Source organism: Lates calcarifer, linkage group LG15, assembly GCF_001640805.2.
Source record: "Lates calcarifer isolate ASB-BC8 linkage group LG15, TLL_Latcal_v3, whole genome shotgun sequence".
Classification (NCBI taxonomy): domain Eukaryota; kingdom Metazoa; phylum Chordata; class Actinopteri; family Centropomidae; genus Lates; species Lates calcarifer.
The window spans coordinates 10,610,782-10,634,975 of NC_066847.1; the positions used below are offsets into that span (position 1 = coordinate 10,610,782).

Sequence of the window (24,194 nt, forward strand, 5' to 3'; positions counted from 1 at the left end):
TGTAGTTTATACTTATGTCTATATCCCATATATGCTTTCTGTTTTTTTATTTTTTATTTATTTTACTGCTGCAGAGTACAATAATGTGACAAGAATAAATTTACACTTTATTTTCTTTGGTTGAACATGTTTTTATAAAACTACAGTCCATTAGAAAACAACACCCTGCAGGAGATAAGCTAAACAAAAGTTATTACAGCATATGAATTTGAATACAGGTGGAAAAAACTTGAAATACAGCATTCAGTCGTATGAGACGTGACTGGATCCCAAACTTGCTCTCAGAGGAGCTTCAAGACGCACACCAGTGAGGCAGCCTCTGCGTAGAGTTTAGTGAACACGGCTGTCAAGAGTCACATTTCTCTGTTTTTCACCGTTTATACTTTCGCAGACGGCGGCGAGGGTCAGGCGAGCAGAGAATCCCAGTCGAAGTCATCCTGGATCTCCTCACTGTTGCTGTGCAGGTTCTTTAATGGAGGACGCTGTCGCGGCGTCGCAGACTGAGGCTGCATCCCAGCTGAGGCAGAGAGAGAAATGTTAGTGTACAAGTAAGAGGAAGTGAAACAATATTTCACATTTTCTTTTCTATTTAACAAACCTCTCCTTTACATCAGTCAGACTACAGGTACTACAGCTGAACAGAACTGTCACATGATCATCCATATATTAAAAGAGTCTTCATTGTAATAACTGTGGCTATTGATACTGGCTGTAAAGACATCACTTAATACGATTTTAACTAAGTGATAGGGTATACAGTCAGCAGTCCTTGTTCTGTGTAAAAATGCATTTAGTCCAGCTAAAGCTAATACGATACTTCAACAGCTTGACTTGGACAAATCAAGGTTTATTTAGTACCAAATTCTTTGTTTGAGTTTCCCTGGACAGTGATTCCTCAGTAAGAAAAAGAGGAAATTTGATTCTATAACTTAATTTGTCTGCTTCAGATTCCTCAAGCCTCATTTCAGTGTCAACAAAACCCTTAAATGCATTAAAAGCACACAAGGATTGTGGTTTCTGTCCCCCTTTGTCCCCTTTCACTTACATTATAAAACAATCTGTTCAGACAGGAGGAGTGATTACAGTAACCACTAACTCTTTCAGAGTCCATATGGGCATGGGAGTATTGTTCTAAGACAGACTTGAAAAAGGTGAAACTGTCCTTTAATAGTCTTCCACAGGCCCTGCTGGGTTAAGTTGCCATAAAAGTTGAAAAGAGAGCAACTTTTTTTAAAACTGATGAAAATGATTTCCAGGTCTTACCGGTTGTGTTTGCAGGCTGCGTCAGCTGTGGTCTTTGAAGGCCTGGCGCCTGCATGTGCAGAGCCCTCCGGGGCGGCTGTGCTCCGTTGGCAGGGGGGACCGCGGGAGAGTAGGGGAGGGGCGAGGGGTGGGTGAGGCTGGCGAGGGTTGGGGGCGGATTGGAGACAAACGGTGGGACTTGTAAGGACTGAGGCGCACCGAGGGCCAGTGGGGAGTTGTTCCCGGAGGTGATCATGCCTTTCTGAGTGAAGAAGCGGTTCAGGGAGTCGCAGAGGGAGGTGAAGAGCGCCGGGTCCAGGGCCCAGTCACAGAGCTCCGCCTGCCGCATGCTCTCCAGCAGGTCTGGAAACAGAAAATTAGGGAAATGTTTTCGGACAGGCAAATCAAATTATGAAAGTTTTCAGTCTTACATGCACTACAAAAAAGTTCAGAGAGCTAAAGCCAAATTTTCAAAAATACAGATCAGCTTTAACTAAGAATTTCTGCAAAGGTGTCAATAATAAGCTTATTAGCTGCCACTAATTGTTGCATTAGCTGGAAAAGACAAACATCTTAAAGGGTCAGTTCACCAAAATAATAATGATAATAATGAAAAAACATTTTATAACTTACTTCTGGTGGTATCTAGCCATGGAGATAGTCTTGGTTTTTATCTGATGAGATATCTCCCTCCAACCCAATATAATGTAGGCAAATAAAATTTCATTAATGGCAGTCACCGCATTGAAAAACACTACTATTTTGATAGCACTGTACTAATCTTCTAACGACTTCCTGCCTGTTAAGTGTCAGAAAATAGTAAAAACAAAGGGGAAAGTTTTAAATTGCTTATCTTATCTGACCAATAGTCCATATACCAAAGATATTCAAATGACAAAAATACAGTGTTAAATCTTCACATTTTAAAAGCAGGATTTGTGCTTGGGAAAATGACAAAACAAAAAACTGTGGGATCTGTTTACAGAGTGTTCTGTAGATTGACCCTCAGTCCGAACAGGACACCTTTAAGTGAGGCTTGCACATGAACTGATTGGTCTATTTCTATATAAAACAAAATGAACTATCACACTTAAATGTAACTACTGTTTGTGTGTTCTTATATCAATCCAGCCTTTGAGCATCACCTTCGCAGGTGTTCTTTCTTCCTACAAGGACATGAGGCTGTACAGAGTTAAGAGAATATAATGCCTTTGTAAACTCGCATTCTAGGTTTTGAACCAGGACCTCTAGGACATCAGAAAAATCAATGACATTGTTGAATTTGAGTAAATCTTCATTAATTGTCTGTGTTATTTATCAGTTATGAGGCTGCTGTATGCTCACAGTTGTCAGTTTCACAAACAACTAAATAGCTTACACTGATTAGTTGTGTTAATGTCCTGCCTCTGTCTATCACACACATCTTCAAATGCATTTTTCTGTGTGTAATCTATTATAAACCCTGATTGCAACTATTCACATCAAATTTATATTCATTTTCAAAGAGTTAAACATTCAATACATGCATATTTTAAGCTAGTAAGAAACTTTGAGGGACATAGATAAATGAAAGTAGGAAAGAGGTTTTTTTTTTCCTGGGACAGAAAGGGTTAACTAGAGTAACGCTCACAGACAGAATTCTTTAAACCTCAGCAGATAAAAACCCAAACCAACACCAGAGTAAATTGGTTATATTGTAATTTGGGTGAAGTGACCCTTTAAACAAGACTGTGGTAAATAGCACAGACCTGGATGACCAGAGAGGTCTATGTTTGCCCAGTCTAGATTGCTGGCAATGCGGAAGCTCTCCTTCAGAGAATCAGGGTTACTGAACCAGTCAGGTGGCACCGCTAAAGAGGGAGGGAGGAAGGTCACTTTAGAAAGGAATCAGCTTTATTATGTTGCTGCTTTTAACACAATTCAAGCATTTCTGTGTTGATAAGATGATCTGAGACTCACTGTATTGTGGAGGAGGGTTTGCGGCTGGTGCAGCTGGCGCAGGTGGTGCAGGTGGTCCAGGGTGAGGAGACAATGGCAGCAGAGTTGGAGTGTGGAGTGGGGTAGTGTCATTATTTGGGAGAGCCAGGGGAACAACATCCGCTGGAGAGAGAAGAAAAGTCATTAATCCAGGCTGCTTGTATGTGTGCAATGTGTAATTTATACACTGTAAGTTACTTACACTGTGAGCCTCCCCTCTCACGCATGGTCTTGACGAGAGACTTGAAAGATGCATACAAGTCTGGTAAATTCAGCTCATCGAAGGTGAAACGCAGCGGAGGATCAGTAGACGAGTTTAATGAGACAACAGGGGGGGCAGCGACAGATGACGGGACAACAGGTGCGGTGGAGTGAGCGGGGCCCGACACGCTGCACACAGGCACATGCATCGTGTTGGGGGCGCAGGAGAAAGTGGAAACAGCCACAGGTCCTGGATTAGCTGGGAAGGACAGAGCGGCAACAGAGAAAGAGGGAGCAGCTGGAGAAGATGTAGACATGCTGGCAGCGGACAGAGGTGTAGCAGAAGCAGCGGGGATGGAAAGAGTGGGGCCTCCGGGTGGATGGGGAGGTGGAAAAGAATTCATGGAGGACATGGGGGCAGCAGGTGGGAGCCCAGCTGAGGGAGAGACAGATGGATGAGGGACGGGGAAACTGGAGACAGAGGTTGGCATGTAGGGTGACGGTTGCTGTGGAGACAGAAGACAAGATGATGTATTGGTGTGTTGTTTATTTTTAAAAACATTCAGCAAATTGGGAGGTGGGGAAACACTATGGGCTCTACCTTGCATGGGGGAGGAGAGAGGGAGGTGGACTGGGGCGATTGTTGTTTGATGGATCCCAGTGGCTCGGGGTTGAGAAGCTGGCGGTCTGTGTGGGGGGTCAGTTGTGGTTGATGAGGGGAGGGTCCTCGGTCTGACTGTGTCACAAGTACCTCAGGAGCCTGTAACAGCAAAGAGTTATAGGAGAAAACATATAAATCTGAGTAAAGTAAAAGTAGCAAAACAAGAATGTACAAACACTCAGGTAAAGAGCAGATGATCCATTTTTCACACAAAGTAGTTCCAATGAGAACCTTTACAACATGTTCTGTAGATGATCCAAAGTACAAGAGAAAGACATGTTGCTTTTGAAATGTATAAATGAATTTTTAAGGATGTGACCACCACAAACCAACTTCTGCTTACAGCTCAGGGCTGGAGGCAGAAATCTGAAACACAGATATCTCAAAAGTGTCTGCACAGCTAAATGCCATGATGGAAAAGTAAGAAATTCCGTCTTGTTTTTGTAATTTGGGCTAACCAGCATTCAGCTGTAAATAACAATAAAACGTATCTATGTAAAATTAGGATCTAAAGTAAAAGCAGTCCACCTGTAAACAGGTCCATTATCAGATATTCTGTGTGTAAAATCTTACTTTACAAAGTAACTAGCAATCACAGTTTTAAGATTAATATTTTATGGTGAAGAAAAAAAAATCTGCATCTCTTGCAAATGTAGTAAAGTTAAAATCTGATGTGAATGATCTTGAAACCACGTACATCCTGCCTCTCTTCCTCCTCTGGATAAGGACGTTTAGGTGCCCTCACTTGATTCACCTCTGCAGGTCCGTCCATTGTCCAGTAGGAACCCTACAAACACAGTACAAGTAGCTTTACGCTCTAAAATCATCTCTCCATCTCACATGATTCAAATTCTTTAAAAAAGTACATATAGGTATGCTTCCAACATCAAAATATAAAAAGTAATTCACCTTGCCAGGGTCGTTCTGTGGCCGAGGGACTTTCCTGAAGCATTTATTTAGAGACAGATTGTGCCTAATGGAGTTCTGTTAATGACACATAATAAAATAAGTCTCATGCAGCAGCTGGTGATGCAAATAATATTCAATATTCAAACATTCTTATGCTTTAGCAGCAAAATGGATACTATTCTAGCACATTGACAATGTGTTGTTGTTCTGCATTAAAGCTGACCTTCCATCCACGGCCTGCACGGCTGTAGTAAGGGAAAGTGTCACTGATCCAGGTGTAGATGTCATTCAGACTCAACTTCCTCTCAGGTGCAGCTGCAATTGCCATGGCAATGAGAGTGGCGTAGCTGTGAGGAGGTTTCCCTTTAGAGTTTGAAGGGGAGGGGTCCTGCACAGAGGGTAGGAAGTCTCCCCTCTCCCTCCCTCTGTCTTTCTTCTTCTCCCTCTCCCCTCCTCCTCCTCCTCCTCTCTCTTTCCCCGAGCGCAGGCTGCTGATTCCCAGCTGAGGCAGCCAGTCAATACTGGTGAGGCTGGAGTCCAAGTCAGAGGACATTGTCTCTCTATTTCTCTGTCCAGGGTCTGGGGGATCAGAAGAGGAGGTACTGGATCAACATGTCTTCTTACTCTCTTGTTTACTTTGGATTTAAATAAAATGGGGAAATGCCATAGTAGATTCCCCTCTGCCTGTAATGTAACACTGTCAACCGTTCTGTTCCTGTACTTCAAGCTAGTGTCAATTACAAACCAGTATGTTGAGACACAAGACACTTTGTGCTGCTCTGGAAACTATCCATTCCCAAGCACAGACATTGCACAATAATATCTACGTACACACGTGCCAATCCCACCTACATTATCTATTTTCTGAAGAAGAAGAGTGACTTGCTTACCTCTCTGTAGTCACTCGAGGCCCAAGGCCTTAGAAAGTGTTAATATTTGATGTTGTCATCAGCTGTGCACAACTGCAGACTAACTGGTGTCCGTCCTCCTCTTCAAATAACTCTCTTCAGCATGTCGAGCCCGACACGGCCTCCAATCATACCTTCGGCTTGTGAAAGTTTGTGTAACTTTGGAGAAATATACACAAAAAACTTATCGGAGAGCTTCCTTTTTCTCTCCCTCCCTGACTCCCTCCCCTCCCTTTCTGACTTTACCAGAATGACGTAAGTCACTCCTCCCCCCCCTCTGTGACATCACTCCATGTGCCCTGCCCGCCTCTGTGAGCTCGTCCCGCCTCCTTGGCCTTTCACTAGCATTTTATCAGTGCAGAGAAGCAGCCTGTAAGTTTCACCTGCATTTTCCACTGAGGGTTTGATTCAGAAACACAAACACAAAAGCAGCACATTTCAAAGTAGCAGCATCGCTTTATTGAAGAAGTTTATGAGTATGTTGGAAGCAGTGAAATCCTTTACAGTGTTTATGAGACAGAGCAACAGGTGATGATCTCTCTACAGAGCGCTGAAGAAGGCAAGCAGGCCGGTATCAGGGGACGGATGGGCCAAGAGCTTCTGGATCTGCCAATAAAGTTGATAAACATATATTAGTCACTTTCATTACTTAGCCTGGCAGTATACAATCAATTTTGGCATGTTTGCAAAGGCAAACGATGCCCATCTGGGTTTGATCACTGCAGAGTGAAGTCTCCCTGCACCTTAGTACACAGTCACCTGTAACTGGTCAACAGTGTCAGTGATAAAGGTTGTAGGCAGTTTAATTTTGGCAGCGCTGGACCTGCAGCTGCAGAATGGAAATTTATTTGATTAACAGTTTTTAACAGCAGTCTGAGGAAAGACCAAGTTCGTTTTCCCTTGGCGTACTCTGTCAGGCCTGTATTTATGACACATCTAAACAAACAAAAGTAATTCACGAGTGCAACAGAGAGCAGCTGTAGCGAGCACCTCCTTGAAGTTGGGGTGTTTGGCGTCTTGGACCAGCTGCAGCATGACGGCCTCTGTGGTGGTGAGGTAAGCTCCGCTCTGCTTCAGTCGGGACAGAGCAAACAAACGGTCTGTCTGGCTGTGGAGGGAGACACAGAAGTCTGTGGTAAAACATGCTTATCTACAGTTTACTCATAAGGGAAAAACTATATTTAATGCAGGTGATGACAATGCTGTAAAACAGAAAAATGCAACAGATACCTTCTGGATGAGACGGCATCAGCCACAATATGAACCTCTATTCCCTTTTCAAGCAGGTCATAAGTTGTGCACTGAGGAAAACACAGGGAGCAGAGGTTTGATGTTTTTCTACCAAACTCATCATTCATTAACTACACTATGGAAGCTCAGTGGCACACTAGCCTTCAGTGAACATGGCTGTGGATATGAATGTATTCATAACTTTCAAGAAAGGAGCTTCCATTTGTCTTCATGCTGTCATTTATTAAGCAGAGAAGGATATAGTGTCATTTTAGCAGCCAAACTGCACATACAGTTATGTGGTCTTACCGCAATACAGGCATGTGCCTCTATTCCACACAGTATAGCCTGTTTGGGATTTCCAAGGGCCTGCAGCTCCTTCTCCACCTCCTCTATCATCATAGTGAATGAGGTTTTAGCGTGAGCTTTCAGGTCTTCCGCTCCCAGCTCTGGCACAGTGGGACCTAAACCTTTAGGGTACTGCTCTGTCAAGATGGGGGGGATGCCCAGAACACGACTGGCCTGTGAACCAGAGGAGAGAGCGGGCAGATTTGATCCAGTATGTTCGAATAACTGCTCAAAGGCTGATAACTTATATGACCTAGGGACACTGAGGTAGTTGTGTGGTAATGACTGTGATCGACCTGTAGCAATCTGGCTGCATTGCTGACAATGTTGGTGAACTGGAAGATGTTGGGTCTGAACTTCTCTTGCATGTCACACAGGAAGAGCACTGCGTCCTTGGTGGAGAGCCTGCCGATGTTTGCCACTGCAAGAGCAATGTCGCAGAAAAGAATAAAGATACATTAATTCAGCTAACATGTTTTGTCTCACCCTCACTGCAGAAATGCAAGGAACATCTGTTGAGGGTGACTGGGTTCAGGGTAGCCACTGAACACCAACATAGCACTGAGGCGAAGAATAACACCTGTAGAAATAAGCCTTGAATGTCAGATTTGTAAATTGGTAGCTACTTATTGCTGTGTTTGAGGATTATTTTGCAAATGTTGGACCCGAGCTTTGACGATGAAAATTAACCGCTAATATCTTTTTTAACAATAGTGCATTTATTTGAGGAGGAAAGAGTTTTCTTCCTTGTAAGAAACATTTCCTCCATTGTGTTGCACTGTGTTGTTGACGATGAGACCAGTTTCATAGCTAAACATAAATAAACAGGAGAAGGCTACGACCATACCATATAATTTGAATGAACTTTAAAACACGAGAAAGTTGACTTACTGTTGTTGCTTGAACGGTCCAAATATGAGAGTGAAGAGAAGAAAGTTGAACTGTCAGGTTTAAGTATTATTTCCCATGTAACGCCTCCTATGTAATTTGAAACCAACAGAAAAGTACTTATTTTACTTGAAATACATTCAATTCAACACTGAACACAAGCTGCATATCACAAGATTGATCAAATGTTATACTAACATCTGAATTCAACGTGAAACAACTACGTAATGAACATATATATTCCAAAAGCCAAATTCATAACTAACCTAGCTTGTAGCAGGACAAGTTCGAGCACCGCCCTCCCAAAAGCCACCAATAGGATTACGCAGCGGTCAGATTGATGTTTCTCTGGACCAATAGCAGCCAGAGTTCGTCGCGAGTCGCCTCGGAACTACAAGCTAACCAGAAGTGCTCACCTGAAGATGTCTGACAGTGCGGAGTCACCGACAGAAACGCAAAAAGAGGAGGCACAGCCACCGTCAGACGACTCGACGACAAACGAAGAGAAGAAAAAAAGTAAGAAAATGTCACATATCAAAATGAATCCCCTGTTTACAAGGACTGTAGCTGGTACTAAAGAAAACAATTCAGGGTATGTGACGTGAGAAACAATTGACAGAGGTTTTGGCCAATAGGGTGGCTGGTTTGTCTCGGACCAACCAATTAACGTTTAGCTTTTTAAAATGTGGTACTACCGGTTTGGGGCATGGCTAAAGCTAATGCTAATATTTATGAAGTCAATATATCGTTTTTTGCTCTCTTACAGGTTATATATTGTTACAGAGAGGGTTTGTTTCATAAGTTATCAGCTATCTTTGACGATTATGCCAGTAGCGACTTCATATCTTATACCGAAGGATGACTTATAAGGGCTAAGTTAGCTTGTAATTGCCAACCTGGAAATATATGCTTTATATAATACACCAGTGTCTTACTATGTTGTCACTGATCTGTTCATAAAGTAGCTGCAGTTATGGGTGACCCCAGGAGGAGTTATAGTTGTTGACGAAAACAATAATGATCTGTTATCAGTTTACAACTACGTTATAATGTGTTTGAATTATAAAGAAATGTCTTTATACCTCTATAGTATCGACAGCTTTGGCAAACAACTTTATTTCATACATGCTTAGGTTTGATGTGTTATTATTGGAGAATGAATTTGAAAGATCCTTATGCTGCAGTCAGCAACTACTCCTCCCGTCCGCAATCCTGCCCTATCTATCTGTTGCCCTCTGATGAAACCCTTAGATTCAATTCAGGCCCAGCAACACACACACCGCATAATCTCCATATAGAGGACATTCCACAGATACAAACCATCATAAAGAGCGAATAAATAATTATAGAAAGCAATCAGGAAATTAAAGTAATTACAATGACTATCAGAAGTGATTAGAGGCAAGGAAATATTGCATATAATAACAAATTGTTCAAAAACACAAGGGATGCACAAAATTCTTTCCATTCACCTGTCCATTATAAAGGTGTGTAATTCTGCAGTAGCCTCTCAAATCCCTCACAGGAAGCCTGCCTTCATAGTTCTTGTTTTTTTCACTGTGATATAGAAGTTATGCATTCATGGTTTTACTAAGAACTTCTCAAGAAATTTTCCCTGAACAGTTTAGATTTGTCTGGACTTGTCTGAGTGGCTGTAGCATTTTCACTTGATTTTCTTTTTTTATGTGTGTGTGTAGTTGATGTGCTGTTAAAGGCAGTGGGAGACACTCCTATAATGAAAACAAAGAAGTGGGCAGTAGACCGGGGGAGGACGGTACAGTCCCTGTCTCAGTTCATATCTCGTTTCCTCAAGCTTGATGCCAATGAACAACTGGTAAGAAATACATGTTTGTTTACTTGTTTCTTCATGTCCCAAAATCATGACCTGGACAGAGACACATTAAACATAACTATATTTCTTTCAGTTCATCTATGTCAATCAGTCCTTTGCTCCCTCACCAGACCAAGAAGTGGGGGTTCTCTTTGATGTGAGTACATTCAAGTACCTATTTTAATGCTGTTATTGTAGTGTGTTGTGTACTAACTTAGAGCTTATTTTCCTTAGCTTAAAGCAGATAAAATAATAATCATTTCATAGAGAAACACACGGGTTAAACACACTCTTCATTTTGTAATCCACTTAAAACATGAGCATTGAGGTTCATTCTCGACTTTGGGAACACTGTGTGTGTAATAAAAGTCCACTTATAAGCTTTTTCTGAGCTTTTAACTATCATCAGCAGATGTTAAATTCCAAATCCATTTGCTGATGAAGAACATGATATGAAAGCTCAGTGAAGCTCATAACTGGACTTTTTGAGTTGTTACACAAACCATGTCGCCACATAAAACTGCAGTATTCCCATGTACACACAAGAGATGAGTTTACTCATGTTTGTTAGACTTGCCAGCAACAGAAATCTAAGTCCTTTTTTTGTTTGTTGTATTTATTCAGTAAGTGAAGCAAACAGGGTCTTATCAGTGACATTTTCAAGAATGTTAACCTTTGGTTCACCTTCTCAGTTAAATTGTCTTAGACTGTTCTTTGCTTTAATGTGTATCTTAATGTGTATCTCAATTTTTCTGTCTTGTATAGGAGACATGAAGCACATACATGTTCTAATGATAAATGTAGGCCTTGTCAGGCTTCACCTTGGAAGACTTTTTGGATATTTAACCACAGTATAACTGTTTTTACCATTTAGTCTCTTAAATGAAATATCAGAGTTGGGTCCAGCCTGTAGAAGTGAATAGGTCATCTGGTGTACTGACCAGCAGAGGGGGCAATACATTTGAAACTCCATGTGACACATGCCAAAATCCTTGGCTACTGATTAATGTCTTGATAAGTAACAGTAAAGACCTCAAAGTCCAGAATTCACAGTAGACATTTGATCATCCCACTGCTCTCACTACTTTACAGCTTTTTATGGCTAACAAACAGTCCTGTCATTTTGAAACTATATTGCAACATTACATCTGTGTCTGACTGTTTTATTTAATATTTACCTTTGTGTCATTTCTTCTCTCTCTTTGTGTCTCTTTCAGTGTTTTGGTAGTGATGGCAAGCTGGTTCTACATTACTGTAAATCTCAAGCCTGGGGTTAAACTTCTTTTCTACAACTCTGTTTTTTCTCCTCTCCTGTCTTTAATTCATCCTCCAAACATGCAAACAATGTTGCGTCTTTCAGACTTTATGTACATACATACTGTAAATAAATTATTGTGACAATGTAAAGCTCTTTTTTCTCAAGTATCTCATTTGGCACCCAAAAATACACTGAACTTGTAGGCAGGGGATTTGGCTTTGCACAGTGCTGGTGCTGATTAGGGGAAAAGCACAAGCAAGAGTTCATTCATATGAATGTTGGTTCACAGTTTCATCCACCCTCTTGGTGTAATAATTAAATATTAGGTGAAAGACACAGTTGTGATGTGGTGGAACTTAAACCAGTCATAAAGGTTGTGGTGGAATCACCTCTGAAAAAGGACAGACATAGGAAGAGAGGGGGCACTGCAGTAACAGATGGACTTAGAGGGATTACATGATTCAGGATGGGTTTGTGACATAAATTCCCAAGAAAGACAGAAAAGAGAGTAGAGTGGCGTGGAGACAGACACTCAGTCGCTCCAACAGCCTTGCATCTCCGTCTGACTATTGGCCAGGAGGATTAAAGGGGTGAGCACAGCTGGAGAGGTAAGGGTCACTGATGCTCATCTTGGAAGAAAAGAGAACTGTTGACACATGCAGAGGGAAAAGATGAAGAGGGTAGTGACATGGAGAATCTGTTCAAGATGGAGCAACTAAAAGCAACTTCTTAAGGAGCTTTTTGATTAAGGGCTCTTGAACGAGAGAGATAACCAAGGATTTTAGGTTCAGAGGACTGCGAGAAGTGAAAGTGTTGCTTTACTGTTGTAGCTGCTTCATGTTTGACCTGAAGTCCTACAGGGGTACTTTGGTAGGTATTCATCACTGATTATTTTGATATAACTAGAGCTGGAATTAATTTCCAATCAACAGAAATTTAATCAGCAACTCTTCTGATAATGAATTCTTTCAGTCACTTTGTCTTACTAGAGATCCAGCTTCTTAGATGTGAGGATTTGATGCTTTGTCATTTCTGATGAACTGAATAGCTTCAGGTTTTGGATAGATAAAAGGAGTAATATGAAGATTTCTCCTCAAGATCTGGAGTTATATAAGGGGCATTTTTTACTATTTTCTGACATGTATGGACAAAATTATTGCCACTCACAGCCATAAAAATTAACCTAATTATATTTTACTTTTTTCTATTCAAGCCTAGATGTAGCTTTCTGATCTAATGATAATAATTTGAAATATTTTACTAGTGAATGCAGGTTAAATAATGTAAATGGTGTGGATGCAATTTTCTATCTGACAAACCTGTCAAAGCATCTGAAAAACAATAATGTGTTCATGAATTTCACATTTTTCTTGTCTGATTAAAATAAGGAATATAGGTCTCAAGGTCTTTATGCTTTATGTTGCTTCTAACAAAGTCTTGAGTGGACTAGCCTGCGTCCAACATGTTGATACCGTACTCAACTTTTACTGGACACGCTGTGTGTTCAGTACGGGATCTTTCTAACTGCAAACCCAAGACTTAAGAGTAATGTGAGAGCAGGAGAAATCAACAATGTGAATTTTTTTTTTTTTTTTTTTTTTTTTTTTTTTTTTTTTGCATAAGTGAAAACGGTGATGATAATGTGCAGTGAGATGAGAGACAATGCTTTTACTTTACCCATGACCAGAGAGAAGAAGCAACTCAGTAAAAATGTGCAAGATTTATACAAATTATAGGTTTTTACTGTCACAAATATTCAGATAACAGAAACTACCATGAGTGAATTCTTGTGGAAATTAGTGATTGGGCCAAATTCAGCTGGTTTAATCTGTGTTCTGTTGTGTTTCAGGGGCTGCAGGCTGACAGAGAGACACTGTATGATAGAGAGAGAGAGAGAGAGAGAGAGAGAGAGAGAGAGTGGGAGACAGCAGACATGGTCAGAGTGCACTTCACACTGAAATACACCTAACACAAACAGATTAAAGCAGATTATCAGGGATTACTTGCAAAAATTTCATTTGGATCCGGGGCTTATCCATAATTTCATCAAAAAAGTAATCTCTTGTTTTTGCACCCCCTCCGTCTTCTTTTCTGCTCAGGGTCCAGCAGTGGGATCGATAATGAGCGGCAGGGTCAGGCCTGAGTGTGTTAATCAGGAAGCAGGAGGACATTAGCGTAGGTCACAGGACAGCACACATTACTTATTCTTCTATAGCCCCTCCTTGTAAACAGCTGGAGGACTTATGTGACTTTGGCAGAGTGATGACTTATATCGACTCAAGGAACATTCGACAGAATTAAATGGCACCATATGGACACCTTGGTTTTAGTCTTTGTGTGCACCATTAAAGCATTTAATTTCACTTTCTTGACAGGTGATGAATTATGTTCAAGGATGTTCTCTATTTCTTCCGTAGTTACACAACTTTTAATGCTAAACTGTAGTGTTTTTAAATAAACTTCTGCTTTTTTTTTGGGTTCAGTCCCAATGATCTGATATGTGCACACAAACGAGTCAAGTCAAGTGTTGAGGTCAGGGGATGTATGGCCACATCATTCACCCCAGGGATCAATAGCAGGATATCACATTAAAGCTGTCTGCGTAACATACTGTCATGCTTCCCTACTCTTCTCTCTGATTGTGAACCATCACTACCTAAATCCTCTCTTGTTCATTTTTTCCTTCCATCTGTCCTTTCCCACGTGTATCAACCTTAGAGCATCTTATCCTGCCCCCTCTCCTCTCGCTCCCCTCATCATCCTCTCTTTTAATCACACTGACCTTACTGTATCTCTCCGTCAGCTTTGTTTTTGTCATCTTTACTCTGTTCTGTTACATCACATTTATCTTTGCTTTCCATTTAAACCTGGCAGCTCATCACCTCTTAAAACCACCCCAAAGCATCTGTCCTTCCCTCCTGGCTCCATCTGCATCTCTGTTCGTACCCTCTGTCCTGTTTGTTTTACTTCCACGTGCAGTCTCCCGCTTCTGCTCCCTCTTTGCCTCTCTCTCTCTCTCTCCTCTGCCTCCCCCTTTCTCCTGTGTGGCCATGCTGGAGCGTATGTCCCGTCGCTCTCGCTCTCTGCTCTCCCTGACCTTGACCACTCTGGCCCTGGCCCTCTCCATCCTGGCTCTCTGCACCTCCTACTGGTGCGAGGGCACCCACAAGGTGGTGAAGCCCCTCTGCCTGTCACCTGTCAAAATGAAGAACTGTGGTCAGAACAACAGCGAGCCTTACACCACAGGTACTGAGATGTTATACTGTCACCTCACCACATGCTTTCTGCAGCTTTATTGTGCTTTCTGATGCTTTACAGTTTCTCTTTATTCTTGCTCTTTTACTATTGTTTTTGCCCTTTAACACAGATTTGTGCACATAGATATATTTTTATATATCAGCTCCCCTCTGATTTTGAATTATTTGCGTCTTAACAGAGCACCTGAGTGTGCAGGCAGAGTGAAGAGGTTCAATTACTGTGCAGCTAACCTTTAAAATGTGCATGATGTTTGGTCAAAATCACTTTATCTCATAAATGACCACACTGCAAGGAGTTTTTTGAAGAAATCATCAAATAAAATTCTCCTACATAGGACTTAAAAGTGAAGAAACAAATGTGCAAATAACAACAGATTTGTTAATAACAGCAGTACAAGAAGTATTTGCATCCTTTGTATTATTAAAATACCGCAGTGTGTGCTCCAATACTCCATTAGAGATAAAAGTCCTGCGTTTGTTCTGTAAAAGTGAGAATGTACTCAAAATAATACAATGTATCAGTATTAGCAGCATACAGCATCATATTTCATAAGCTGATCATACGGTTGCATTTAATATTAAATATTAATCTGCAAAGTTACCAGAGACTCTACTGTAGACTGTACCACAGTAGAGTTCAACAGTCAATGAAATGTAAAGAAGTGAAGAGGTGTAGAGTTGCACAAAAAGTAAAGCATGAGTAACTCAAAGCTGTTGTTAAGTATCTGAGTAAATGTACTTAGTTATGTTCCACACTGGCAACAGGAGCATTCAGAACATCAAGCTTTGAATTGGCCTAAAGCAAATGAAGACAATGCCAAGTTTCCCTCCTGTTGCTAAGAACAAGTGGATATACAGTAGCTACAGCGTATAGGACGTAATTACAGTCAAACCAGATATCTGACAAGTGGGAAAAAGTTTCCTGGTGACTAATCCCAAATTCTGTTGCAACATGTTCAGGGGCATGTAACAATTTGCGTGAGTTCATGGATTCATCCTACCTCACATCAACAGTCCTGTGATGTTTTCCCGGCGTGGGGCTTTTATAATTGTAAGATACAGGTTGTTCTTTTTCAGGCAGATGCTCTCAGCAGAATCACTGTTTTAAGATGCTTTTAAGAAACACAACTTCAGTTATTTCCAGCAGCGTGGTTGCTCATTCTCACCTTAACATCACAGAAATGGGGCAAAATGGATTGATTGACAAAACAATGTCAAGATCGACTTACTAGCTTTATATGTTCGTCAGCAGATCTAGTAAATTAAAACCATCCTTGAGGCAAACTGAGGTTGTTTGCAGCACTGGATAGGAGTACCAGATACGTGTATATATACATACATACATATATGTGTGTGCAGTATAATGATGATTATTCTTTACTATCTCATGAGTCTTCCAAAATGCAGCTTTCTAATATTGACTTCACCAAAATTTCGGCCTTGGCTTTTGAACCTTACTGCAGGTATTGAATTCTTGACCTTTGCTCTCTACATAACAACGAATATCTAGAACTAATCTGTCTGGATAAGCTTCACTCCCCCTGTTAGAAACTGATTGTCCTTAGTTTTGATGTGTTTTAATCTCTTTTTACCCATCTTAGTGCGACAGTGAATTCAATTATGGCTTAGTATTAATCTGTGGGGTGTGAGAGTGGCTCCCAAAGGTTAAGTCATCCATGGAGGAAAGGTTTACATTGCCTGCTCTCTGGTTTTTATTTTCTCAGCAAATACAGTATGCTTAATCCACGCTGAGATTAGCAGCTCTTACCGCATAAAGGAATCAACTTTGATCACTACTTTGTGTACTTTGCACAAAAAGAAATACCTTTACCAGTGCACCGTGGTGGATTTAACTCTTCCTTATGCTTCTAAACCTGATTTACAAACACACGTGGGATGACAAAGTGCTGGCTGACAGGGCTGCATGTGACTGCAAAACACAGCAGACCAAATGAGATATTTTTGAAGCAGGAGTGTGTTTATGGTATGCACCTCTTTGTGTTTGTGTAACTGCTTGCCCAAACATGTATTTACTGTATGTGTGTGTTTTTGTGGATCGGTTGTTAGTGCTGGTATTTCACAGGAAGAGGATCCTGTGTTTATTTGATGGTTTTGCATCTGTGCATGTGGGAAAGTGCAAGTCTGGATGGGTTTGGAGAATATACATTTCCCATTAGCGTGAGTGCGAGCATGACTGTGTTTGTCTAAAGGGATGTGAGGAGCTGGGTTACGCCTGAGCCACCAACTCCATTGTCCATAACAGATATAAACAGGTACAAAAATATACCTAAAATGTTCTTCTCAGCGTTGTATTCTTGTGTTGTCACACAGAGAGTCCCACTCAGAACCCTTTCAACCGCACACTGTCCCCGGCCAGGAGAGAGGAACTGGCCAAGATCAGACAGAGGCAGCTGGCCAACGCAGTGCACTACATCTGGGAGACAGGGGAAGACAAGTTTGCTTTCAGATACTTCCACACAGGCTTCTGGGAAAGCTGTGAGAAACACAGCGATGGTGAGGCCACAAAGGACACGTCCATTCATACACAAACTTGTTTACTTAAGCTTGTTAATGTTCTTGTAGGTTTAGCCTCACATACACACAAATAATGTTTATTCAAACTACTGTAACTTTTTTCCATCTTCTTCTCCAAATCTTGGTCTTCACATTGTTGTTGGCAGGTGAAAAATGCCGCAGCTTTATAGACTTAACTCCAGGAGAAACACAAGGTGAGCTGTTTTCTGCTGTACTGTGTAAATTCCTCTGTAACCCTGTAAATATTATACTTAAATGAATGTTTCTTTTCCTGCAGTAGTAATAGAGTTTTCTGAATGGATGCATGTGTGTCCTCTGTGTATATGTTTGCACATGCTGCAGGCGTGCTCTGGCTGTCAGTGATTTCAGAGTTCACATACATTGGCCTGCTGGGGATGGGCTTCTTACTGATGTGGCTGGAAGTATTGTGCTCTCATAAAGAGATGCACTCGCTAAAAATCAATGCCTATGCAGCTATCTGTACTGTGCTATCAGGTGAGATTCATTTTTTCATTATCATCTCTTCCTTCGTATGTGCACAGTAATCGTAGATCTCTCCACTCTTCTACAATATTCTCTTTTTTCTTCTGTCTGTGTTTTTTGCTGGTGTCGTTTCCCATGTAGGTCTTCTTGGGATGGTAGCCCATATGATGTACACTACAGTTTTTCAGATGACTGTCATCGTGGGCCCCAAAGACTGGAGGCCTCAGTCCTGGGACTACGGCTGGTCGTTTGCGTAGGTGTCTGCCTATTGGTGACAGCATGACAGCCTGTTTTATTCAAACATGTCTATAAAATAACCTGTTATTTGCAGATTACGGCGAGTTGTTTCTCATCTCTCCTAAATGTCATACATATGCTGTGTTTCCAGTCTGGCCTGGGTGTCCTTCAGTTGCTGTATGGGGGCAGCTGTGGTCACACTCAACTCCTACACAAAGACCATCATTGAGCTCCGTCGCAGACAGAGGCTCCGACTGGAGGAAGCCAGAGCCGCCACTCACGCCCCATCCTACGATGAGGTCGTCCCAGGAGGCGGGCTGTACTCGGTCAGCGGCCTGTTGCAGTGTCCCGACGGCATGATTGACGTGGCTTGGGCACCGAATGGCGGCGTGGTTGGAATGGGAAATGGGGATGTACCGACACTGGTTTTGGTAGGAGGCTGCGGGCCGGAGGGATGTGAAGACTGTGAGAGAGAGATGGATGAGATGGAGGGGACCATGGACCGAGTCGATTCACCTTGTTGAAATGGAGAGACACTTTCACCGCGCCGGAGAGGGATCGTTGCTATTGAGCTAACAGATCTTGTTTTTCTTTTCTTCCACTTTGACTTTTAATGAACTTGGGATATACCAACCAGGTTGAAAGGCCAATGCAATCAAGACATACCAAAATGTAAAGACAACATTGTATGTATAGGTCACTCTAACATGCAGAAGTGCATGTTTTCTGGGTATCTCTCAGTGCCTCAGGGTAGGGAAGCATATTTGTCTCAACATGTGCGTGCATATAAATGTTTATAATATTTTATTGTTTGTTTATTAACTTGCGATATATCAGAATGACAGTCATCTCAATCATCATTTCATTGCATAAACAGAGTGGATGTTTCTTTTCCCGCTGGTACCCAACAGAACAACCTGTCCTTTAAGAGTAAATATACAGTATATTCTCATTTATCAGAGTTGGACACTGAGCATGTTTCATCACTCAAAGTCTTGTCAAACTTTTGACAGATACAGCATTTCAATTCAGTGCATGAACACTACTAGCTACAACGCGCTCGGCCTCTCTGCAGATGCACAGACAAACCCATAAGACAGACACATAGAGATAGAAAGATTACAGAGATTTTGAAAAGTCTGCTCTCTGATGTTGAACAGAAGATTATGTGTAAACCAGTAATCCCGAGTTGGATGGAAAAGAAGGAGGAACAGAGTAAGGAGAGATGGAAGGCATGTGAAGGGATGGAGATGGAGAGGGGTGGAGGGGGGAGGAGGGGGGAGGAGGGGGAGGGGGAGCAGGTTGCGGGGGTCAGAATGAAAGTTGGAAAGAAACGCAGGCACGCACATCGCACATCTGCACCATGAAGACACCACTCTTTCAGGGAAATAATGGTTTACACATGAATATTACCCACTATGTTGCTCTTAAAATCATATAGGACATGATTTCTAAAGTTAAATAAATTTACCTTAAGTTTATGTAGGGTATATGTTTGGGATAATCCTGGATTTACTGTCTGGGATAAATACAACTGAAAACTTAAGACCTAAAGCTCCATTTTTGTCAATCACCACCATTATATTACACAGTATGTTTCCAGGTCAAAGAAGAATTTATCATTTTCTGGGAAAGAAAATAAATTGATTTTCAAAGCATGTATGAGAAAACCTTTAATTTATGGTACATTGAACACTTATGAGCTACAACCTCCATTAATACATTTAACATTATGTAAAAAAACAACAACAACAAACACTTTAACGAGCTAACAATCTGGTATGATATTATTATATAACTGTGATTAAGAATCAGTTTCTTTAGAGCCATATCTATATCATATATCTTCTTTTTGTCTGTACACGTATTTAAACAATATTCCATAACTTGCCTCTAATAGCTTCTATTTGATATAAATTTATTGACAAACATTAGTAAAACAATGTCACGTAAAGGAGTATTTACACAGGAATTTAGTGGATTCAAGAGAAGGGAGGAGAAAATGCAGGGAAACGAAGGAAGGAAAGCAAAAGTTTTAAAAGTGTGGAAAGACCCTAATGAGAGAAAGAAGAGTGGGGGGTGAGAGGGACTGACTTTATTGTTTGATTGGTTCATAGTGGATAAGACGCATCGCATTCTCATTTTCAATCACTCCTTTGATGAACTCTCCCTCAGCCAATCGTTCTATAAAGGAGAAAAGAAAGAACAAGAACATGATATAGTGGGAAGTAAACAACACATAAAGCAAGCAGCGTGGGGTAAACATGAGGTCGAATAATGACTCTGTATCTTCGCAAAGAAATCTGGTCTTATCCCCTGTGTGGGTGTGCTTGTGTGCGTGTGTGACAGTAAACATGCGATGCAGTGGAGTCGCTTAAGGTTTCAGGGTCCGTGTGGCTGCTACATAATAAAGCTTGCATTACACAAGTGATGCTGTAACCTCGGGGGATGTGCCCCCAGGTGGATTTATTGCTTGTATTATTGTTAAGCCAAACAGCTGATTGTAAAATGTAATCTTTGTCACAGGATGTGGGAACAGCTGCTGAGGAAAGGTAGTAGGAGCTTACACTGATTTTATCGCTCTAATATAAGTACATAGTGATAAGAACACAATGACCTGTCATGCACCGCTGGGAGCTTAATGTACAGTATGAATGCATGTGTTGCATGTGTGTTGTTTTCCTTACCGTTGTCTTTCTTTTCAAAGTAAGCCCACAACTTGTTGGCTCTCTTCTCGGGTGTGTTCTCATCCTCTGGTAGTTTGCTCTGCTCCTCCTTGGGGATCAGCTTAAATATGGCCTGAGAGGGGGTTGAGTATAAGATTGGTGATGATGCTGCATCATTTCTCTCACAAAAATAATGTATAGAACGTCAACGCAGCACACAAAACAGATGTGTACAAGCCAAGATGCACGTGGCCTATAGGACGAGTGAGTAAGCTCACAGCCCTCTTAAGTTAATTAGTGTATTGTGTGTATGTGCGGTTTATCAAGCCTCTGATGTAAAACAAATTGACGCTAAGAGAAAAGCTACAAGCCAATACGTTCTCCTTATATTCTAGTCTAGTCCCTAAATACTCAATGTATACTGAAATTTGGCTGAATACAACCAAATCAAGAGGCCTACAATTAAGTCCACTGGTTATGTCAATGCAATCAGCCCCACAGCTGACATATTCAGGCCTGTGTGTCATTTTTCAGAGATAGTTCATCTGCAGTGGGCCACTTAGAATGCAGCAGATTGTAAACGACTAAATGACTGTGCACTTTAGGTTCAGCCCTTTAAGTGTGTGTCCCACTTAGAGAGGAAGAACTCATCTCCCACATTTAAGACACCTAGATTAACATGGATTAGTGCCAAGACTCAGGCCTCAGGCCAAACACCAAGATGTCATCTCTCTGGACTCTCCATCCATCTTGCCCCTCTCAGGTCTTGTGGTCTGCACAGAACAAACTGTGAGCTTGTAGACAAACATGATTGTGGGGTTGAAGTCAGGTATAAAAATAAAACCAAGCAGTGTGAAGAGCTGCTTACCCTCAAATGGAGTATACTTGACCTTGTTTGTACCCTTGTCTGGCCTGCCACTATACAAGACTGGAGAAAATGTGGCTATTTCTGCCTTCTTCACTTATGTTTCCTATTTTATGTTTTGAACAGACCAGATCATTGTTCTGTAATATTAATGTTTCTTCCAGTGCACATAGCTGATCTGTCTTTTCCTACTTCTACACTGTTTTGCAGATTAATAACAATCTAATTTTGCTGTAGGTTTTTGAACTTGTAGCGGGGCTTTGAAACACAGCTATTTTGCGCAGTGGTTGTAAACATGATGCATATGGACTCAGGCCAGTTGGCCAGGAATTAAATCCCATTACAATGCCAGCTGGATTCTTGGCTGATCTGTGTAAACCTCTTACAATTCTATATCATTTGTCTTAAAACAGAGGATAAGAATCTTTACAACCACCATCAGACTGAGTTTTGATTATATGAAAACAATGTTTAGTTACTCTACAGTTCAGCATGCAGTCAAAACTGATGGTCATGTGAATAAAAAAATTAACATGGATTAGGCTCAGGGATGATGAGGGACTCTACCGTTCAGGAGTAACCTTGCTAAAGAGTCGGACTGCCTATATTGTCTGTTGTTGTTAAACCTGTAATCACAGAGATTATCAAGAGTAAAGGAGGTAGATAAAATAACAGGAAAACCTGGCATGTACTGCAGTCTAACAATAACAATACAAACATTATTAATGCATTACTGTGTTGGATTGCATCATGATATGATTATGATAATATTTTCCTTTCATCATAACTTTGACAATTTAGAATATAACCTACTACACCCCCAAAAAAACTTAAAATCTATTCCCACCATCTGTTTACATGTTATGTATGAAACATTCTAAACTGAATAGTGTTTATATTACTCTACAACTTTCTCATATAGTTTTTGAGAAAATAATAAGAGGCCAAAATAAGATGCATGTTTAGAAATTGATCTGTCACTGAAATATATCATCACACTGTAGAAACAGTGTATGACATTCCCTGCTTTTTGTGATACTAGAATCATGATTAAAGTCACTCAGCCACTGATTATCTCTTGTGTATGAAACACCACTCTCACCTGGCAGATCTCTGTCACCTCTGTCTTGTTGATGTATCCGTTCTTGTCCACATCAAACAGAGAGAAGGCCCACTCCAGTTTTCGGGTCGTCTTCCCAGTGGAGGTCATGTGCAGCGCAATGATGTACTCCTTGAAGTCCAGGGTGCCGTCATCGTTGGCGTCAAAGGAGCGAAACACATGCCGTGCGTAGCTCTTGGCGTCGCTGTCCGGGAAGAAGCGGGCATAGATCTGCTCGAACTCTTCTGGTGTTATGCGTCCCGTTGGGCACTGCTTCTGAAAGTTCTCATACCACTGACTGATCTCATTTTCAGTGAATTTGGTGCTGAGCTTGAGGTCCTCCAGGATCTCTTTTGATAATGCGCTACTGGTGGTATTCCCCATGGTAGTTGCCTTTAGTGTCTCAGTAATGTGTCAAACTCCCTGGCAAGTGTTTGCCACTTGAGTTCTTCAGGCGCTTTCCTCTCCTGTGCCACCTAAATGTCTCCTTAGTCTTAAATATAATTTCGTTCACTGGCTTTACGTGAGGCCAAACAGCACCCTGCAAGTGAGTGTAAAAGAAACATGATTTAGAAATGTGATACAATCTACTTAAGAAAACTTCAAATTTCAAACCGTACTCAGGAAATAACATTGTGAGAATGATCAAAAATATATAGAAATCCTACCTGTGAGTTAAGTGAGAAGATGATGACTAGAGAGTTGAGTGTCTGTCTCAACAGAAAGGCAGTGAGAGATAAGGAGGGAAGGGGGAAAACCCACTTCTACTGTGGACGACTGGGTTAATTCTGTTAATGAGGGATTTAAGGTGGCTGAGCTTTTGACTGAAATGAACCACCGGATGCTAATTTTCTCTATTGGGTCTGGGAGTCTAGAAAGATCTCTGTGACCATACTGAGTTCATTCTTCTGTTCCTTTACTTATTCAGACTGAGTTTTGCTTTGTCTTGTAATGTTTTATCCAAGAACTTAATAATCTTATACAAAGATGTAACATTAATCATTTAACAAAGGCGCACTGTATCTTCATAATTAACTTTTTGAAATTCAGAGGCATTGACTGCCATGAATCATAAAACATTTTGGCCGACAGATTAGCAAACATGTTCAGAGAAACTCTATGAACACGGGCTCAGGTGGGTTTTTTGAAAGTTGGCATTGAGTTTTTCAGCAGTGTGTCGCTATTTCAGTAGTGGCCTTTCAATGGGTTTAGTTGACCACTGACGTCTAATTCGGGACTACCATCTGTCCAGGCAGTTTAACTCCCTCTCCCACCCACATCTACCTCCAATCCCACCTACGCCCCCTCACGTCATCATCGCTGGCGGCCTTCACCATGCATGACCTCCTGCCCGTCCTATGTGAGCTGTGATGTTGCCCCTCGACTGACTTTTCTGTCGCAATAGCCAGTAGCACTCTTTCTCACCCATCCTGTTTTATGTGCCAACACAAACACTGATCACTTTGCCATCATTTTCCCCAGTACAAACCTTTATACCCAGTCCTTAATAACTCAGTACCAATCCTTAGACAATTTTATCAGCAGCCATCAACCTATAGCAGGGGTCACAGCAATAAGCACATCAAACTCACTCCATGA

The 24,194-nt window shown here is 41.3% G+C and overlaps 5 protein-coding genes across 6 annotated transcripts; 2 read left to right on the top strand and 3 right to left on the bottom strand.

The window, feature by feature from the left end:
* Window positions 1-86: 86 nt before the first annotated feature.
* On the bottom strand, window positions 87-6,134 carry foxj2 (forkhead box J2). Its single transcript, XM_018682666.2, has 10 exons — window positions 5,881-6,134; window positions 5,214-5,569; window positions 4,991-5,065; window positions 4,779-4,868; window positions 4,022-4,180; window positions 3,422-3,926; window positions 3,202-3,342; window positions 2,991-3,092; window positions 1,264-1,605; window positions 87-517 (listed from the first exon to the last, which is right to left on the bottom strand). The coding sequence occupies exons 2-10, from the start codon at window positions 5,541-5,543 to the stop codon at window positions 405-407; spliced, it is 1,857 nt and encodes a 618-aa protein (XP_018538182.1). The 5' UTR covers window positions 5,544-5,569; window positions 5,881-6,134; the 3' UTR covers window positions 87-404.
* Window positions 6,135-6,334: 200 nt separating this feature from the next.
* On the bottom strand, window positions 6,335-8,786 carry isoc2 (isochorismatase domain containing 2). 2 transcript variants are annotated; one of them, XM_018682670.2, is made up of 7 exons: window positions 8,631-8,786; window positions 8,368-8,454; window positions 7,773-7,897; window positions 7,438-7,650; window positions 7,129-7,199; window positions 6,889-7,006; window positions 6,335-6,504 (listed from the first exon to the last, which is right to left on the bottom strand). In XM_018682670.2, coding segments are annotated over exons 2-7 (594 nt in total). In that variant the 5' UTR covers window positions 8,369-8,454; window positions 8,631-8,786; the 3' UTR covers window positions 6,335-6,438. The 2 variants fall into 2 exon arrangements, with proteins under 2 accessions (XP_018538186.1, XP_018538187.1); XM_018682671.2 differs by having other exon boundaries at window positions 8,563-8,638.
* On the top strand, window positions 8,743-11,602 carry atg12 (ATG12 autophagy related 12 homolog (S. cerevisiae)). The gene is made up of 4 exons (XM_018682673.2): window positions 8,743-8,880; window positions 10,062-10,198; window positions 10,290-10,352; window positions 11,413-11,602. Exons 1-4 carry the CDS (start codon window positions 8,787-8,789, stop codon window positions 11,470-11,472), a joined length of 354 nt encoding a protein of 117 aa, XP_018538189.1. The 5' UTR covers window positions 8,743-8,786; the 3' UTR covers window positions 11,473-11,602.
* Window positions 11,603-11,925: 323 nt separating this feature from the next.
* Window positions 11,926-20,526, top strand: si:ch211-149k23.9 (germ cell-specific gene 1-like protein). Its single transcript, XM_018682668.2, has 6 exons — window positions 11,926-14,699; window positions 17,042-17,224; window positions 17,392-17,439; window positions 17,588-17,740; window positions 17,870-17,981; window positions 18,117-20,526. The coding sequence occupies exons 1-6, from the start codon at window positions 14,504-14,506 to the stop codon at window positions 18,487-18,489; spliced, it is 1,065 nt and encodes a 354-aa protein (XP_018538184.1). The 5' UTR covers window positions 11,926-14,503; the 3' UTR covers window positions 18,490-20,526.
* Window positions 20,061-23,076, bottom strand: rcvrn2 (recoverin 2). The gene is made up of 3 exons (XM_018682659.2): window positions 22,599-23,076; window positions 20,653-20,764; window positions 20,061-20,149 (listed from the first exon to the last, which is right to left on the bottom strand). Exons 1-3 carry the CDS (start codon window positions 22,977-22,979, stop codon window positions 20,061-20,063), a joined length of 582 nt encoding a protein of 193 aa, XP_018538175.1. The 5' UTR covers window positions 22,980-23,076.
* Between the last annotated feature and the right edge of the window lie 1,118 nt (window positions 23,077-24,194).